The following is a 13,392-nucleotide window of genomic DNA, read 5'->3' as shown; positions in this document are numbered from 1 at the left end:
AGAATGTTGATCAAGATTAATGCTCTTAAATTTAAGATGTTTCACTCGATCAGCAATCTGTGTTTATCTTGCTCATTCATAACAAGCAATGTTCATTTTAAGCATGGGCGGAAAATCCGTTTCGCTCGCGGATTTTGCGGATTTTCGGTAAATTCGCAATCCGCGAGATCCGCGAATCTCCCGCAAAATCCGCAAATCCGCGAGCAGCGGATTTTATGGCTTGCTCGCACTGTTCGCGTGAGTTCGCGGCTTGCCAGTACAACTTCGCACCCCGCGAGTAAGTGCTAAATTGCAGAAATACGATCTTAGCAAAACTGAAACTACTTACCAGGTTCAAAAGTTCAGGCTCATCATTAGTAGCCATTTCCTGTAGTGCTTCCTGAGGGGCCCCTCCAGAGTTCAGTTGCCAGTTGCAACTATTATGTGACCCTGCTCTGAACCTCAGAATAGTTACACATATGCCACAAAGGTCCTGAATTACAGCTAAGGGAGACAAGCAGGAGCCAGGCTGGAAGTTAAAATCCATTAATCAGCCCCTAATTCATTATTGTCAGTTGGGGCAGGGCAGGTGTTGTAACTAATTTTGCAACAATGAAAGCACTTAGCAAGTGCAAAAGATCACTAATCAGGAAGCACTAAGGAAGCAGGTGCCAGTTAAAAAAATATTCTGTGACACATTAATCAGCCCCAAATTAATTCAGGTCACTTGAGGCAGGGAAGGTGTGCTTTGCTTTGCCGAAAATAATGTACACTGGACAACCAGAGGGTGTGGTGATGAAACAGAGGGTGGCATGGGTGGGCCAGAGGGTGGCATGAGTAGTCAGAGAGTGGCAGTGGTGACAGAGAGTGGCAGTGATGAAGAAGAGTGTCCCAAACAGGCTGGACACGTAGAAACAACAAGTTCGCAAAACTTGCGACCCGACAGGTAAGTTCGCAAATTGCGAAATTGTAAAAACCCTCGCGAACTGGCAGAAACACGCGCGAACACAAAAAAAAAATCCGCAAATTCGCGGGAATTCGCGGATTTTGCCGATTGCGAGTTCGCAAATCCGCAAAATTCGCGAACGCGAGATTCGCAAAATTCGCCCATGCTTAGTTCATTTACTTTGTAGGAAGTGTTTCCTAAGGTGCCCATAGCAAAAATGATTAATCTGCCCATCATAAATATCGCCTTCAAAAGCATTTCAAAATAAACTGCAAATAGCAGGGGCTCTTGTCTTTACCTCGTTAAGATGGTATGCCCAGGCATATGTGCTCTTCGAACGAGTTACCATGACATGCTTCCCTACTTTCATGATTCATTTGTAAATCAGAATATTGCTTGTCGAAATGGCAAACTTCTTGTGCCTAAATTAACGAATAAATAACTAAATACAGATCATAATCACCCATTACACGTTTCTCCGTGAATATTGGATTAAGTGGCCTTTTTTAAAATGACAACATTTTATTTAATTCAAATACAACGTAATGCTTAGATTCTGTGGCAATTCCACAAAACGATACCTCTTATCCTTCTCCTGTCCATCCCAGGCAACCTAAATAAGTCTCTAGTAAAGGAGACTGGCTGAAGCAAAATATCATATTACTATTACCCTGTACAAATCCGTAAAGTTCTGACAAGTGCTTTAGCATAACTTCTCCATAACCTCTATCATGATGTCTCAGGAACATCCTCAGAGATGGAGTAGCTTCCATGGTTGTTAAATTGGTTAAAGGTAGAAGTAGCAAAAAGAGAGCTAGGAAGGACAATGGGGTACGCCTGTTTGCCCTAATTAATAGTCTTGAACAACGTGGACGAATCCACTAATGAATCCTCAAGCCAGGACAACTTAATTCTGTGTACTGGAATACAGGAAACTCAATAGGTTTTAAGAAGAACCCTCACCCACCAACCTAGTTTTAGCTACCCAATTTATGTAGCTAATGTAAGATACTACGGGCCTTTTATACCTACTTTTTACTGTTTTTTCTGTGACAAAATGAATGTTTTTAAATTGCATGCCATTCATTATGCACGCATTCACATTAAGACGTATTTCGTCTATGACCAAATACACTGGCCACCTTTTCCAGGTCATAATTACCTTCAACACCATTTACATTAAAAACCAAAGCTCCAAAAAACATGCTTTGTTTCAAACCGTGATGGCATATATATATGTGGCCACACAATCTAGTTTTAAATGTTCACTAAGAAACATGCATGTCTGCGCCATCCACCATGCATGAATTTGCATACACTAGATGTATGTCACATGTCTATGTGTTTATATGAGTATATGTAATGAATCCTTCAAACCGACTCACGGAGTGCACTTGTTTTGGGAGGGGTGGGCGCGGTCGGTTAATTATTGCTAGGCATAAACAATAGGTCTTGCCTTTGGGACCTTATAAGTGTTTAGTCAATCAACAGTTGATGTTGTTGCACCAAGGATATTGTGCTGCATAACTAAATACTTATAAGGTCCCAAAAGCGAGACCTATTGGCAATGTCAATGCTTGTTCTCCCTGCGAACATAGAATGCATATTGGAGGCTTGCAACCTTCCATGAGTTTTAACAGACCATGCACCTGTACAGATTCAGATCAGACACTTTGTGGTACAACAGGCAGAGTTGTGGAGACAGCGTGCATGTTGGCTCCACAAAGCTGATTTCCCAGAAAATCTGCATCAGGAGGTAGTGGAATACTTTGAGCAAAATATCAGATCGGTTGCCTTTCGGACTATGATTAGGGAGGCATTTAAGAAACTCATACACGGGCAGGCTATATTCTATCTGATCAGGGCCAAGAAAGCATATGAAAACCCAAACCCTAGAGAATAGTATTTACGAACTGGAAAGACAGCAGGCTTCGATGAGGGGATGCACGCTGACTGGAGCTACTGAGTTTAACACTTAGGCAGGAATTACTCGACATGGCTGCCTTGACGTGCACTGCTACTCAATACAAGATGTATGAGCTAGAGGGAAAAGCAGGGACATTACTCTATTGACGATTAAGCCACTTGCATCCTGGATCTGAAGGAATGCATTATAAAGTAGATTTAGGTGGTAGATGTCAAGAAAGAACAGAATCTCACTGTACAGACTAACGCATATACTGCAGGTGTGCGAGGGGACCTCCAGCTTGGTTATCAACTGGGACAAATCAAGTCCATGTGCTGGTGATGGGCGATCATTTTAATCTCAGGGCAACATTCAGGCTACTAAAGGCAACAGACTATTTTAAATATCTAGGCACATCGACAAAGAGCTTGAGATTTAATAACTGCATCACTGTTTAGCACAGTTAAATAGGGAATTGAGGCATAGTGCTCTGTCTCCCCCATTATACGGATCGCAGAGGCGCCCTACTTAAAATTCTTTCCTTCATCTTCTTTATGAACTACAAAACATCCTACATGACATACAACAGAACTCCTTTTAATTTCTGCAATCCGCAATTAAGAGCTTCCTATGGGTTGGGAAACACCCCTTTTTTGCATTTTAAAGATGTGTACTCTCACTGCACAAAGGGGACTTGGACTGGCAGACGTTAAATTATATTACCAGGCCTGCCAACTGGTGCCTATTTATTTTATTTATTTATTTAAAATTTTGAATGGCTCTTTACAAACCGTAAAGACCCTGCATTAACTCTGACCTGGGGTGTGTGGAGAGATTTGGTATTCTCAACTTGCTCCATGGTCAGGCATAGAGATATGACTACAAGTTAAAGGGCTTCCCCCATAAATAATATAAGGTTTGAGGCCTGTGTTGGCAATATCATCAAGTAATGGATCCTGGCCTGTGGGATGACAGCGAGCAGGTGTGACTATTACTGTTAATCTTGGATATTGATCAGGACTGGATTTCATATAACAGCTGTAGATAGCTCTATACAGTTTAAGTTAATACAATGTTTTTAAAAAACAGTATGAGGATACACTGGTTAAGTGGTGGCACATCATCTAAACCACAGGCTGCACAAGCTCCTTTAAGGGTGGATTAAAGAAGTTTTGCGAGGAGTGCTGACGTGCTATTGCCCGCAACATCCTCTAGAACTACCATGCCCTGTGTAATGCCAAAAATGCTAGTGGGGCTGCTACACAGACTACGGAACAGGCCTGAGGAGTTTGCCCTGAACTTCCAATACTGCTGGTGGAACTGGAATGCAAAGGATGACGGTCCTCAAGGAACAGACTGTATGTAGCCCATCCTTCCTTGAAACGTTCCAGAGTGAAAACACATTTCTCGCCAAACTGGTGAATGTCATGGAAGAGCAATTCCATAAAGTTCCCTTTGACATCTCCCGAGAATCCGGTGGAGCACATCAGAGCCTAGAGGTGGATGGAGATGAGCTGCCACTTTGAATCCACTGTGTCCAGATCAGAGTGAAGTATTTGGTCCACCACATCCTGCCCAATGTGCACAACTTCTGTAAAATTGACACAGACATGATCAAGGAGATTTAGAAAATATGATATGTGCAATCTCCCACAAGAAGTGGGAATAACTAGCTAAGTCAAGTTGCTTTCATGTATTGAAGGCCTGTCTCCCAGAGAAGGTGACCTTCTTCGCCATGATGTTATCTTTTTCTAACTCCCTGTCAGGAGAAGTGGGGAAAACAAGTGTTTTGAAGACGCCTGAATCATGAGGCTATCTGGGGAGAGTTGGACTATCAGAAATTCTGAGTCTCTAGGCACTGGACGAAGGCAGCGAGCAACTTGGCTGGTTTACCAACAAAGCAAAAACAGACTTTTTCCATGTAACTTAGAAGGGCTCATTGGGGCCCCATTTAACCCCATTCGTACAGAGGAAAAACCATTGACATCATCCACACTACCTCTAAAGTGCATGGATATGAAGGGGTCATCCCCCTACTGCAAAAGAAAATATTTCTGGTGAAAACATCAGCAACATTTGTTTTTGTGAAATCAATGTCAGGTTGCGTCCAGACTGAGTTTATTGTTGTTGCTGTGATGGGCAGCAATCTGCCCTCAGTGCATTGATCACTGCAGGATGGGCAGCATCAGAAAAAAGAACCATGTCCCCTTCCCAGCGATTGTCTTTCCAATGAGGATGCCTGACTGGAGATCGCAGCGGGCAGGGATCTATTTTACTACACACCAGGTTTATTTTACTGCACGGTGAAGCACCATCCCAATATTAAAAAAAAGAAAGAGTGGGGGTGGCCCTCCCAGGCATCAGGCAATGACCCTGCTCCAGAATGAGCTCAACATGCCAGTTCATCGTTCTCAAAAGCTCCTTAAAACCCTTAGACTCGTCAGAGGAAGCTGGAGTTTTTTTCAGAATATGTCCAGCATCACATTGGCGAAGATCACAATCTGTGCAGTGTCAGTGCCAGGAGCTGGAAAAGCAGAAAGTGAAGCAGAGCTCCATGTCTGTAGTTTTCACCAAATCAGGTGTCAATGGTATCTCCACTAATTCCAGCTCCAAAGTCAAAGCCAGGGTATGAAGCCACCGACTGTGAAAGGTACCCTGGAGCAAAAATGACATTGGTAAGTCCCTTCTGTACCTCTTGTATGCCTTCTTAAAAAACCTCTCACTTTCTTGGGAACAGGCCTGCTTCAAGTACATGCCTGAAAAATGTGAATTGGAGTGGGACCTAGAATTGGAGCAATGCTGCTCTCCTCTGCATTCATTTGCAGCCTGGGTTACCAAAAGCTTAACCTCCTGCTCCCTGTGGGCCTTGATGTACCTAGGACCACACTCTTCGCATGACTGGGATTTGTGCTTAGGGCCCAGGCATTATTAGCCGAATAAGAGTGACAAATGGCACTGCCTAAAGCCAAAATCTGTGGGGAGACATGCATACTAAAACCCTGCAACTCTGTGCCAAAGATTGCAAAAAAAGAACGGTAATGATGTCCAGCCTCCTTTAGCTTAACTTTTCACAGATAAGCTGGTCCTACGGACTAAAGCTTCTTTCTTTTTGAAGGGGGCAACTCCATTTCATGCGTGTCAAATCATCACCTTACTGACATTCTAACCACTTTCTCATGCAACCAAAGATGAGTAAATCCAACACCTGTTTGGACCCCTGTAGAGCTCTCCAAGAAGGGAAAGGGTATTCAGATGTGAATTGCCCTGTGCATCAAGATCTAATCTACCCTTGTCACGAAGGAGCCTCCTGAAAGCATCATGACCCATTCACCAGGACTATGGCTGCCTTGTCAGTGCTTTCTTGAGGCATTTTGGCATTGGACATTTGCCTTGCTGCAACCTGGGCTACAGTCCACAGTTTGGCCAGGCATTACTCCTGTGTCCCAAGAGATGGCCATTTTTCCACATCGTTATCTCAAAATCTCTTCTTTTGACACCCCCTCAGAGCCACCACCTGGAGGAAATGCTTGGATATTGATTCAAGAGGTCAAGGATGAATCTGCAGATAGAAATATCCATCACAAAAAGAAGTCATTACCTTCAGGAATATTCGCTCGTCTATATGCTTTTTACCTGCTGAATTCTCACCAATATCGCCTGCCTCCCCCTTCTGAGGAGTGGTCATGAGACTCCTAATAAGGTCCCAAGTTAGCTTTAATATACTGAAATTCTATTATTCTCTTCAGCCATGGCTCCACCTCTGTGTGCATGGAGAAAAGGACAGGGGAACTGATGTCAGTGCACCAAGGAATACTCCTATATGGATCTCTGAAGTCAAATCTGTGGTGGAACTCAAAGCTGAGAAGGATCCAAGGCATAGCAAAATATTTCCTAAGTGTCCTGGTCCCGTCTCGCACCTGGACACTTTGAACACATATTCAAGAGGTGAGTAATTTGCAAAAATGAGTATCCAGCAGAAATTAAGATGCTGTAATGTAAACTAAAGTAAAGAATTAAACTCTTTGAAATGTAACACAAGTTGATGGTTAACCGTACCACAGACATACCTGTTCAGATGTCTTGTAGAAGGCAACAGATGCATTCACAAGTTTCAGACGGTCTTCCATCTTAAGCATCAACTGCTGCCAGTGAGAAGCTACTTTTTCAGCGCAGTCCCGAATCATGTCCATGTCATAATGATTTGCTTGAAGCATAGCCTCTGCTTTCTGCTGAACTTGTAGAGCACTCTGATGAGTTTTCTATTTTCAGAACAAAAAGAAACCAGGAACAAATTAATCTTTACCTGCATTTTTGTTAAGTCATGTGCTTTTTTGTACGCAACACACAATGTAAACAACTGCCTCCCAATTAAGAAAGGAAAAGTTCAAAGTTAACATTTCTCTGGGATGACCACTATCTTAATTTCAAAATGTTTGTGGTGTAGTGGGACAGTCTCATACATTAGATATTTCAAGACTAACTATCATTCTAAGCTGAAGCTAAAGTAATATGCTGTTAAGGTCACAATATGTTGCCTAATAACCCCCAAAAAGAGTGTTTTAAAAGACAGTGTGTGAAGAACATATGGTGTATATACACTGTACACTGGTTCAAAAAAGTCAGGTAGAAAATACGTTGAGTATTTGCTAATTGATGTGAACCCTACTTGTTACTACTATAGGTTCTGCCTAACCTATGCTTTAAACGCTAATCCAAAAATAATTTGTCCATTTTATTTGCAGAGGGAAATTATATTCTGAATTTGTTGTCATGAAAATAAGCAACAATTAGTTTTAAAATACTGATAGTTTCAAATATAGGGATTCAATCAAACAAATAATTTTGAATCATATTTATTAAAAACAATCCAACAGGATTTAGTCAACAAACATTCAGTCTGCTGTTGCAGAGCGTTTGATAAAGTTTTACTTACAAAATTATTTTGATGAGAAGTGCTGCTAATTTATACAACTTGGCTCTCGCAGTTTACAGAATATTAATTTAAGTAGTGGCAAAAAGCAAAAGATGTCAGTAATATGCTGCTCAGCAGTTCTTAGATTTAACCAGCTAATCGCACCAACAAACTACTCACTGATGACCAGGTTTCCTGTGTCTTTTGCTCTGGCTTCCCTCCAAGTGTTATTTGTAGACAATGCACCCCCTAGACTTGCTACTTTTCGCCAGCCTCTCTGTGAAGGAAAGTGGCAGTGTGAAGGAGCCATGGCCAGCTTGAACAATTCTCCGGTAGCAGTGATGTGGGCAATAAAGTTAATTAGGGGTCGTTTCCATATGAAGCTATCTCAACATTTGAAGTTACCTAAGTTGCCTAGGAGACATGGGACTGGAATCATGCAATCCGTCTGAGGAGTGGAGTGTGGAGGCTGAGGTTCAGGAGCTTCCAAACTATTTTCAAAACATGTCCAATTGAGGCATGGCAGGGACTGAATGAATGGGAATGTCGTCAGCTGAAAAAGCGAGGGCTCTTGAGACTTGATTAGGCACGATGCAAAGGACACAGAGGCCCTACTATGATGAGGTAACACTAAGGGACTGACTCGGGATTTTTTAGGAACCCAGCTCTCATATATGTCCCACAAGCATCTAAAAGCTATTGCTAGTGCAGTAGCCACAACAGCTTTTTTTTATAACCAACATTTTATTGATTTTCCAAAACTGGTAAATAAAAGCACACAGGACCATCATCGTTATACAGCTCTCATATGCCAACATGAAGTGTACACATCACCATTACTAAAACAGACCATACTATTCCCACCATTTACCCCAAATCATCCAATGGTTTGGTGGATAGCCTCTTGCAACATAAATAGATTCTTACTGTTTTGCAGGCCAGTCCATTTACGACTGCCACTCTGCTAGGGTCGAAGGCACTGTATTGTTTCAATGTTTCACAATGTCTCTTTAGTCGAGCAAAATCCCAGTCCCAATCAGGGTACCATCTCCTCTGGACCATCGTAGGTCTTCCAGGATCCCCAATATAGCCACCCAGGGGGATGGGTCAATAGGTCGGGCAAGAGCTCTCGATAAGAGTATGGAAGGTTTTCCTCCAATATTCAACACTGATCGGACTGCCCTATAGCATCTGATAAAAGTCTTATATTTCCAAATAGCAACAATAACAATCATTAATAGAATGCCTTTAGGCACACCATTACTTTGCAGGCGTAAAATAAGTGACATGGAGATATTTAAGCTATATAAACCGGAGTCGTGGAGGAAATAATGAGTGCCGGTGGGGCCATACATGCGTCCTGACAGTCACTGTCATCTAGCAGGCTAACCCAGGTAGCCCATTTGGCTTTCAAGGCCCCAAAGAGGTCAGGGAAACTAATCACCAGTGATTTATACATTTTGGATATCCCACCTGGACTCTGTCTTCCAGTGGCTGTATTTAGGAGCTGTGGCCAGAGTGCCCTTATGCTATGCAAGTGAGTGCTGTTGTTGCAAGTATCTGTAAAACAGACTTATAAAGTACGTAATCCAACTAGATCTCAGTGAAGGATGTTGTCTGGAAGACCCGCAAAAGTTCCCCCACCTTCTATATATTGATCAGATCCCATTTGCCAAATACTTCTAGATGTGTACCTCATCCCAACCAAAAGCTCTTTCATTGGGGGGCGTCCAATGTCATTTTCCAGTCCTACCCGGTTTACCTGAGGTGTGTGGCCTCAGGAAGTCTCTGAGGAACAGGGGAGCCATAAATCATATCCATATTCGCGTTACAGTCAATTCTAGTCACTTCCAGGGGAAAGGTGGGATCTGAAACTTCCCCACTCAACCAACTGTTCACCACCAAAATATGAGAAGGCCCAGTATTATAAACGAATATTTGCAATACCCATTCCATCGTCATGGGTGGATAGTATACATTTACCCAGTGCAATCAAGGGCTGTCATGCAGCCCACATAAAGGACCATATTTTGGTGAAAAAAGTCACAGTACAGGGCCTGAGCGATGACCAGTAGTACATTTTGCAGTACATAGTGAAAGTGTGGTAGTCATCATCTTTAACAGACACCGCCTAATATGTTCAATGGAAGATTGACTTATCTAGCAAGATCAGACTTCAGTAAGCTAGCCAAGGTTAGGACTTCATGTTTGGATTTAGGATGATATAGATCCCCAGGTACTGAAGGCTGAGCCTGTGATCTGGCAGTTGCGACTGCTACTCTACTTCACCCATAACCCCCTTCAAGGGCACAAAAATTGATTTTGTCCAGTTCATTTGAAGACCAGACTCTGTGGTCACCCGAGCATTAAACAATTATTATAAACTAGGTGAATATTCTATCAAAAACCTTCTAAGATCCAGCTAGAATAAAACATTAAAATGTAGGATATAGTGTTGCTGGGACACTGAAATTTGAACAAGCGGGTATGCAGTGAGAGTGAAGGTGTGCCGATTCAATGGTCCGTAGTAATGAGATCTTCGCTCGGAGACAAGGTCCGGGCCCTCTTTGGTCCCTCACCAGTCTCCCTCCGTGCCAGAGGAGGCTGGTGTTCTGTTGGCTGGCCCGCATCTCCTCCCAGACTTGTGACACCCCCGGGGCCAGCTGCACAACCCCCTCTATTGGAGAAGCATGGTGTTTTGAAGTCGGACTAGGTTGCATTTGACTGCTATTGGCTCAGTTGACTAATCCCAGGTAGCATCCAGGTATTCTGAAAACAATTATTTAGAGTCAAGGATAACTTTGAGTATTGCTGGGTGCCGCTCACAAAGTCTAACCTGCAATCTGCTGCCTGTTGAAGGAAGAAACCATCGTCAATCACCACCCAGTGCATCTCTAACCCCAGCCTCCCCACCGCAGCGGACTCGCTGGTGTGAGCGCGTCCTGCAATCGGCAGGACCTGACATCGCTCCCAGCTCGAGTCCCCAGGGTTGAGGCTAGAGGCGAGTTTTCCAGCTAGGGCACCGACCGGGGGACTTCGAGGACCAGCATTCTATACGCAGCCCAGCTGGTTCCTCTTCCCCTGGCGGCCACGTCCTCGGCCACGCCCACTGCCTCCCGGGTCTTAACCTTTCGCGACACCGGCTTCGCGGGTGCCGCTCACAGAGTCTAACCTGCAATCTGCTGCCTGTTGAAGGAAGAAACCATCGTCAATCACCACCCAGTGCATCTCTAACCCCAGCCTCCCCACCGCAGCGAACTCGCTGGTGTGAGCGCGTCCTGCAATAGGCAGGACCTGACATCGCTCCCAGCTCGAGTCCCCAGGGTTGAGGCTAGAGGCGAGTTTTCCAGCTAGGGCACCGACCGGGGGACTGCGAGGACCAGCATTCTACACGCAGCCCAGCTGGTTCCTCTTCCCCCGGCGGCTACGCCCACAGCCTATACGTATTTCACTGACACAACCCCTACCACGACGCGGGACGCGCGCGGGGCGGAGCTCGGGGCGAAGACCGGGCAAAGAGCGGGCCGTTTGAGAACGTGAAGAGACCGGACCGGGCCCTCGCTCCAAGCTCTGCTTAAACGGACCACAACTGTATGTCCCACTCTAATTTACAGATATTGACATCGTTCACTCATTGTCTAGCCACTCACCAAGACTTTGTGAAATTCTCCCACCAAAAATGAATACTAGGGGTAGCAAATCAAAAAAGGTAAAAAAAGTTGGGGTTGGCGACCAGCTGTTAGGGCCCATGGACGACTTTATCACTAAGGCAAATACTTTTATCGATCAAAGTATTAGCCTAATTGAGGGCAGAGTATCTACTGACCTCGCCATTGCAAGGCGATCCTCAATGGGGCTATTGGCTATAGCAAGATCCCCCGAGACAGAGGGTACTTAATCACAATCACCACAAGGTAACAACAGACTCAGTTTCCCGAATGTCGTAGACCTTTCAGCTTCCCAACTTTCCCTATCACTTTCAAACTCTGACCTAGAAAAAACTCCTGAAATTTTACGCGATCACACCCCAGAGGAAGTAAGACAAGCAAGAGCGAGGAGGGAGGGGGCTGTCAAGAAAAGAAAGGAAAAGGAAAAAGTAGATTAAACTGCAGTCATTGACATGGCTGATCTAACTGATCCTACTGTAACTTTAAATCCGGTAGGGTCAACCCTTCAAACGGTTGATATTACTGACCATCACGTACTGGTGCATCATTCCCCACACAATAACATTCCAAGTACCATTACCTCAGGTTCACCTGTTCTTCTATCTCTCAGTAATGAACCTGATACCTTGGAGCTGGTAAATAAAATAACCTCACTATTACATTCTTTCTTTCTTCCTTTAGAAACTAGACTATTAAATATTGAGACCCAATTGTTTAAAATTTCAAATTCTATAAAATCCAGGCCAATTCAAGAACCTCAAAAAAAGGGAACAGATAACTTGGCTGCACCTGTCCCACAAAAGAAAAAAACAACTTTAGTCTGCCCTTCTCCCAAACAACAAACAGTAGTAAAAGTTCCCACAGTGGTGAAACCCCCCCGAAAGCTACAATACCTATACCTCAGACCAACATAGTTCCAAAAACCCCAGCAACAAACACAACAGTTCTAAAAACGCCAGCCCCTATAACACCTGCTCCAAAAAAAACAAATCCTATAGTGAATAAAGGAAGCACGAGAGGAGCTCATGAGGGCAGACTTCCTGCCAATCTGCCACCTGAAGCCTCCCCATACGTGGTTGTGATGACTGGGGTACCAGAACTAACGGGGGAGACTGTAGAACCTAATTGGTCCTTAAAAAATAAGGTCCAATATTGGTTAAATACAAATCGACCCATTCCCCCCAATTGGTCAAGCAGGATATCAACGGTATGCAGGACCCCATGGGTGGGACATAGTAAGAAAGTAATACAGGGAGACTGCATTGTGATCACTTTCGAGGATCCAAGAGTAGTCGAGTATATTTGCTCCTGGGAACATCATAACACAAGTGGTGGGATTGACACAAAGTGTCTTTCCTTTTTTTTCCCTAAAAAACATCATAACAGCCACTTTAACGAATTTGATAACATCTGGCGCAAAGCAGTCCCACAGCCCTGGGAATTTGCCATCCCTAGATCAAAAATGGTCCCGCGACAAAATGACCATGACAGCCCCTGGTGGCCAGTAGACCCCAATTATCAGCATCATGAGGGTCCATGGCAGACTGTGGGACCTCGGAATAGAGGAAGAGAATGGGAGCAATGGGGTGGACCTCCGCAGCGACCATATAGACCCATCTATAGAGAAACGCCACATTGGGACAATTGGTCGGGCATACCGACCATGAATCAGTTCAGTAGCCTAGAAATGGTTGACTGACCATTATCTGAAACATCAACTCTTGAACAACTCACCTCACCCCCAGATCCCTTACGGAGGATGACTGCAGTGCAAGAGAATAAGACACAATCCCCGTCTGTTATTTTCTGGAATATCGCGGGTCTCCGCCCCAAAATAGAGGATGGCTCCGCCGCTCATTTTCTCGAAGAAGGCAAGATAATATGCCTACAAGAGACATGGGCCACGAAGGAGTTACATATTGTGGGCTATAAAACTTATTTCTCCCCGGCCCTTTCAAGTAATGCGGGTAGGCCTAAGGGG

At 44.1% G+C, this 13,392-nt stretch overlaps 1 protein-coding gene across 1 annotated transcript in view; it reads right to left on the bottom strand.

Annotated features, from left to right (window-relative positions):
• The window catches only part of TRIO (trio Rho guanine nucleotide exchange factor), a 5,246,815-nt gene that overhangs the window by 3,056,408 nt on the left and 2,177,015 nt on the right, over positions 1-13,392 (bottom strand). The window contains exon 17 of the mRNA XM_086965300.1: positions 6,899-7,090. Within this exon, the coding sequence (XP_086821426.1) occupies positions 6,899-7,090 (192 nt within the window). The remainder of the gene's footprint in view (positions 1-6,898; positions 7,091-13,392) is intronic.

The sequence above is a fragment of the Lissotriton vulgaris genome, chromosome 4_1, assembly GCF_964263255.1.
Source record: "Lissotriton vulgaris chromosome 4_1, aLisVul1.2, whole genome shotgun sequence".
In the NCBI taxonomy this organism is placed as follows: Eukaryota; Metazoa; Chordata; class Amphibia; order Caudata; family Salamandridae; genus Lissotriton; species Lissotriton vulgaris.
The sequence above is the reverse complement of the archived record's forward strand: the minus strand, read 5'-3'. Positions and strand labels throughout refer to the sequence as shown.